The sequence below is a fragment of the Aptenodytes patagonicus genome, chromosome 3, assembly GCF_965638725.1.
Source record: "Aptenodytes patagonicus chromosome 3, bAptPat1.pri.cur, whole genome shotgun sequence".
NCBI classification, from domain to species: Eukaryota; Metazoa; Chordata; class Aves; order Sphenisciformes; family Spheniscidae; genus Aptenodytes; species Aptenodytes patagonicus.
In genome coordinates, this window is record NC_134951.1 from 84,246,469 (window position 1) to 84,253,037 (window position 6,569).

The 6,569-nt window shown below is 46.7% G+C and overlaps 1 protein-coding gene across 1 annotated transcript; it reads right to left on the reverse strand.

Moving 5' to 3' along the window:
* Window positions 1-699: 699 nt before the first annotated feature.
* PDCD2 (programmed cell death 2) lies at window positions 700-6,509 on the reverse strand. The gene is made up of 6 exons (XM_076334052.1): window positions 6,212-6,509; window positions 5,878-6,132; window positions 4,371-4,544; window positions 3,228-3,343; window positions 1,813-1,929; window positions 700-1,117 (listed from the first exon to the last, which is right to left on the reverse strand). Exons 1-6 carry the CDS (start codon window positions 6,507-6,509, stop codon window positions 956-958), a joined length of 1,122 nt encoding a protein of 373 aa, XP_076190167.1. The 3' UTR covers window positions 700-955.
* Window positions 6,510-6,569: the final 60 nt, after the last annotated feature.

The window sequence follows — 6,569 nt, forward strand, 5'->3', positions numbered from 1 at the left end:
GGTTTGAGCAGGGTAAGGGAATATATGACTGAAAAATTCTACACTGAGACACAAAAAAAAAACCCAAAAAGCCTTATCTTTTCTGCAAATGTAGCTATAGCCACAGGAGTAGTTAAGCAACTACCACAGTAACTTTAGTGTTACAGTTTCACTGTTCTCTTGCCTCAGCTATATGGCGGTCAAATAGCAGAAGAATCCCTGCAGAGGGCACTTATTTTTAAACTTCACCAAAGATGGCAGACTTCGAAGGTACAATTCAGCTTGAAAATCTGCTATAGGCAGTAAGTAACAAGACAAACATATTCTGGTGTGGCTGGCTCTTGTTTAAACTGCTTCTGCAGCAGATAAACCATTTCTGCATGGGCCTAACTCAGTTAATAGTTTTAAGTCAGATAAAACAATTTTTCTGCATTTTATCTTGAATAACCACTCAATCAGAACATGTAACAACTACCAAGTTAGATTCAGCATACCTTTTGAGAAAGAGAAGCGGATTTAAGTTCCACAGTGAAAGGCTACACAGTTTTGTCTTAGCTATGACTTCTGTACACCTCCTGAGCATAAGCACTCAAGTGATCTTACAGTAGTCTGCTTTTCTCTGTGAATGAATGTTAATTTTTGAGTAGCACAAAGAAAATCCTGACAGACAACAATCCAAGTTCTTGAAGTTCAGTCACCAACAAAAGATACTTTCACCAATCCAAAAATATTTCATCTTTATTTAAACATTCAGAATTGAGACTTGAAGTGAAATTCACTGAACAAATGTTGAAGTAAAAGCTCCTGTGGAGCACGAGAGAGGCTGTCAAGGTCTGCTTTCAGTAGTTTTATCACTGTTACCAGATACACAGTTATCAGTGACCAGTTCAATTACCTGTTTGCAAAGTGCAGAGATGCATTGAAACAAGGCAAGTACTCTATTTAGATGACTCAAAACTTAGTAACTTGATGGAAGTTAAATATAGCCCGCAGAGAAGTCTTGTTTCCATATGAACTCTTCCAGGTATTCATTTCCCTCACCGCAGTTGTCAGCACAAGTGTACACCACCAGCGTTCCCCAGTCAACGCTCTCTCCGAGGCTGTCAACCTGAAGGTGGTTCAGGAGCTGTGGCATAATCTTCAAGGAAAAACAAGGGTTTAGAGGCAGCTCCTTACCTCTCCCTGCATCTCCTCCCAAAGAAGGGTCCTGCCTTCGTTTATGTTCTTACACCAAAATCCCATCAAAGCTACTAAGTAACACAGCAGCTCAAATAAAATAAATTTGGAATTCCCATAACAGTGTAGATGTACAGGGAATGAAAGGTATGGCCCTACTTATTTTATCTACAGAAGTTTTATTTGACTAAGCGTTGCCCGATTTGTAAGCCTCCTTCCATTTGAAATTACCTTCATAACTATGTTTTGTCTTTGCATAGCATTAAGTGTATTCACTGCACATATGCTTCTAGCATTCAAAATTCTACAGATGAATACTTCCAGCCAGACATATTTCCACTTCACATCGTAAGGGCTTTTTTTTTTTTTTAATATACAACACCAGACTCCTATTACTTAAGCAATGGTTCCATATTCACAAGTGCACTATTTTATGGATGGTGCAAATTATCAGATAGGAACCTACCTACCTTCTGTATGTGAAAGTCTTAGAGGAAAAAGCAGTTACGATAGTAAATAAGGGCTCTGTACAATTTAGCACAGTTAGTCTGTAGCAACTTCAACCACCTTGCTCTAATTACAAGCCAAGAACTACACAATTTGAGCCTGTTAAGTCTGAACTACGTTACCTGTATTATCTTTAATGAATTTACATACCTGGAATTCAAAAATCCTTTTGGCACCACATAAACAATTTGGGATATCTTTTTCTTCAGGAATATTTTCACCCGATACCCAGATTGGGCCTTCTCCTCCTCTGCAGTATCTAATAATCTGAAACAGAGCAGAAGTTTAAGTTCTCAAGACTGTCTTTTCATCTCGGTATAAAATTGGTATTTCCTGACGTAGACAAAGCAGTAAGATGGTGCAGAAAAAGGTCAGTTCCTTTAAGTAATACCCATGGCAAAGTCTTATCAGTTGCAAACACGGTATTCTAAATAAGACAGGTTCTTTGTATCAGTTTTCTTAACTGTATGAATCATGCAAGTATTCATACAGCATTTTTTCAATGATCCAGGGATAAATTGCTACAATTTGATTTCTCTAATTAAGGGACCCAGAAATGCTAGATCAGGCATTTTATAGCCTTGAGGTGGAGGAACAGCAGATTAACAGATCAGCAGACAGAAGCGTACAGAAAAGTCAGGAACGCAACCCAACTCTTTCCGTTTGCCGTTCTGCATCTAAATGCAAGGGGACTGTCCTAATGTCCAAGGAGGAGGTATTTTCAGACATTCATATCCTTTGTTGTTCTGTTACTATCTAAATATTTATATAGCAAATCAGGCATTATCAACAAGAGGACTCTTACGCAGATCAGTCAGTATGGGGATGGTCAGAGAGGGAGGTGATGCACCTACCGCAAACAGAGGAGGGAAGAGACTCACAGTCTCCTACTTTCTGGACATGCACCCTCACCCCTCAACTATGAGGTAAAACATGGAGAGATTTTCTTCCTCCACCACTTTCATGGATTTAGGCCTGTGTTTCCTCTGAATGGAGCCAGGAAGCACGTTTTTGTTTGACAATGGTTTTTTTCAGCCTCTTGTGTTAGCAGGAAATAGCACGGCAGGAGATTTCTGTTTTAAATAGTTGAAATTTTAAAGCCATCACTAATTTCTTCAACCTTAAAAAAAAGCCAAGCCAACCCCCCCATGCAGCTGGCGACTGTGACAGAGCTCCTCTCTGAAGTTTTGGTTCTGCTGAGAAGAAAAGCCAACAGGGCCAAAAGCTGGGGAAGACAGCGATGGTTCACCACCTCCTTTGGTTAGAACCGCTTCACAGGATGGCAGGTCCTCCCCCCACCATGTTGGCTTCAGCGCCCCTGTGCCTTCTCATCCTGACCAATTTCTGTTTGAGAGAGATGAACAGGTGCTAAATTCTTACTTCAGCATGAATCAAGTTCTGCACGTGAGGAAGATGAGGGTATGTTGGTTAAGGTGCATGGAGGATGAGGAGGCATCCCCACCACCATTTCTAACTGTAGGTATGAAAGGCAGTGAAACATTTTGCAGGTGCAGCAGGACACTGTGCCAGAACCTGTAAGTTCTAAGGCTGCCCCATCTTCTGACCTGCTCTGGTTCGGCAGCTACTCGCTCTTTAAACGTTTGGAAGATCTTGTCTTCTTCAGTCTCATGTTTTGCCATTGCTTCCAATGTCTCTTCATCCAAGGATTGAAACGCTTCACCTAAGCAAGAAGAGAAACGCCAAAGGTTGCAGGCTAATGCAAGACAGCCAAAAATTAAAAACACTATTGTACCTGTAAGGGCATTTTGCTCTCGAGAATCGTTCCCAGTGTAAATCACTAAGACTTTTTTTTTTTTTGGTGACATATTAAGATTCAGTCACACACAGATCCATTTACTAGTTTTAGTTGCATTTTAAACATAGGTGTCAGTAGTGGAACGCTGGAAAGGGAAGGAGTTAATCTACCAAAGTTTATGACTCCCAGCGGGTATCGCTGAGGCTGCTGAACCTTTAGAATGTGACATCTGGAAAAGGCCACCTGTGCCGTGCACGTGCCAGACTTCAGTTTCTAGCACTGAAGAGTGTATCTGTTACGCTCCCACATTCACATCAACGTGGGGCACGTATCGAGACAGCTTCAGACCACAGTAAGGGACAGCTGGGAACCCAGCAGCCTTCCCCTGTAATACCACAAGCTCTCCACCCTGGGTGTGTGTGAAGCCCATGTGGTGAGCTGCACACGTATCGTGACTTTTTTGAGGAAGGGGGCTGCACTTCAATTGCTTAATTCAAGGTCTATTAAAATAGCCTCAGAACAGCCTTTTCTTCTAGCACAGAGAAGGACATTTGTTAAGCATTTTCCGTAAATTAAGACAAATTGAACCAAGTCAAGCCGAGATCATCTAACTTAATCTCCTGACTCCAATAGTGTCCAGCAGCAGATGCTCAGGGCCCTGTTTTTCCTCACTTGAGTTGTTCCTTACTGGCGGGAATCGCACAGGGACACGGTGTAACTCCCAGCTACCTGCAGCTTCACTGCAGCAACAGCCGCTTCAACAGCTCCTGGGGTTGGGGCTTAGTAAGTCTCTCCCCTAAAAGCAACTTCTATTACGGGATGTATACAAAAAACTTGCATCACAAATGACTGTAGATTTAGCCTTTTGTCCCTAGTAGTTAGTATTTTATATTTTAAAGAACGTAATGCAGGCTTCATTAGGAAGAATTACAGACAGCATCTTACTTCTTACCTGCACTGCCTGTAGCTCTGAGTTCCTCTTTTTCTTTGGGGTCCTTTGCTCCTTGTTCATCATCGGGACCTACACTGCTGTCAGCAGGAAATTCTGGTTCCTCGGGTTCTATCAGAATTTCATATTCTGGAAAAAGGAATTCGTTATGCTCTGGAGTTGCATCCGCTGAGTCATCTACAAAACAGAAAACAGACACCACTTCACAACGTCATCTCACGTTATGCATCCTTCTCCCCAAAAGCTACGCAGCAAACTACATGGCAAAAACACAGCACGAACACTGCATGAGCAAGAGCGATTTACATCACTGCTAGACCTGATTTAAAGATAAGGAAGATTTTATATTAAGGACAGTAGAAAACTACAATAGGTGATGCATTGCTTTGAATCTCTGTAAATCTATGAGAGATGGAAGACAGACTAAACAGTGTCAGCAGCTGCATTTTGAAAACCAAAACTTGCAGTTTGACAGCTCTGTGCACGTCTCATTCTGGCTAGCATATGCACACAAGCCAAGCGTGCATCAGGTGCTCTGAGGCCATGCCATTTTTTCTTATTTTTCCTTTGCATATTGCAAGTAGGCAAAGTTTCCACAAACGCATCAAGTATACCTTCCATAATGACGGTATTAATTACGCGCTAGTACGCTTCAGGTTTCCGCTGTTTCAATTAAACGTTTCAAATGTCTGACCCATAATTTGATTTGCACAAATCAACTTCTAACGTTCTGCTTATTTTCACTTCCTACAGTCAAAGTTTTTGGGACTAGCATCCCACAATGTATGACGGGAGATACATCACACACACTACGTTTCATCGCACCGATGTTAACGTGATACTTCTGAAGACTACTGAAAAAATACTTTAAATACTCTGTACTCGTCCCCTTAACAGCCAGCAAACAAACGAGCATATGAATGAGACAAAAGAGCAGGAGAGGGGACGGCTTAAGAAAAGGGTCTCTACAACAGCACACTCGTGGAAAGTACTGTTTTCATCTGCTGACCATCACAGTATCTCGTGAAGGCGTCACCTTTGCACGTTCCTTTACGATTTATGGATAAGCCATCTTAAAAGTAGCCTGCAAAGGGGAAAAATCGGTCTACATCCTTTCAGCTGCTTATGACATAAGGCGGACAGAAAGAGGTCTTTGAAAGAGACCAAAGGTACGCCTGAAACTTACGAGCCTTTCAGGAACAACAAAGATCCCACATTCTTATGTCCCTGAAGTAAATACCTAACAGGGGGAAAAAAGCACCTGAAAGAATTACCGGTAGTTTCCTTACAAATCACGGAACAACGCAAAAGACGCGGGCTTCTCTCTTCTCTCCTCCACAGGCCCTTCCCCCACCAACACGCAAGTTCGGCACGCTGAAAGGACTGCCGGCTTTGCAACGGCAGCCTTTCCTGGCCAACGCCGTGCGACCAGAGCGTGAGCCACCGCAGCTCAGAAGCGACGGAGCCAACGGCGAGCTTGCAGCGCCCCCTCCCTCCGCCCCAGACCCACCTCCGGCGGCGCGCTGTCCGCAGGACCGCCGGTGCCCCCGCCGCCAGTCCAGCGCCTGGTGCTCGGGGCCGCAGTAGGCGGCGCGGCGGCAGCGTCCGCAGGCGCGGGGCCCCAGGCAGCCGCAGACGCGGCAGAGAGCGGCGCCGCCGCGGAGCCGGCGGGGGGGCGCGGCGGCGGCTGGGCCCGGCGGCGGATCCTCGGGGGGCGGCTCCTCCGGATAGGTGTCGTTCCGCCGCGGCAGCTGGTTCCGGAACACTGCGGGCGAGAGGCGGCGGTCAGGGGGGCGGCGGCCGGCGGCCCTCGCCCCCTCCTCGCTCACCGCCCCCCGCCTCACCGCAGAGGGGCCCCCGCGGGCCCGGCAGGCGGTAGCAGGCGGCGCCGCGGCAGGCGAAGACGAAGAGGGTGCGGTGGAAGGCGTCGGGGCGGTCGGGCAGCGGCGCGTACAGCTGGAGCAGGAAGGCGCGGGGCTGCTGGCAGCGGTCGCAGCGCAGGGCGGCGGGGCCCGGCAGCCCGGCCTCACCCAGCCACGCCGGCCGCCCCCCGACCTTGCTGGGGAAGTAGGCGCTGCGCAGCCGCCAGGCACCGCCCGGCCCCGCCGCCGCCGCGAAACCCAGCTCCACGCCGGGCGCCATGCTGCCGCCTCGCGCCGGAAGCGCCCGCCCCTAACGGCCGCCTCGCGCCGCCCCCAACGG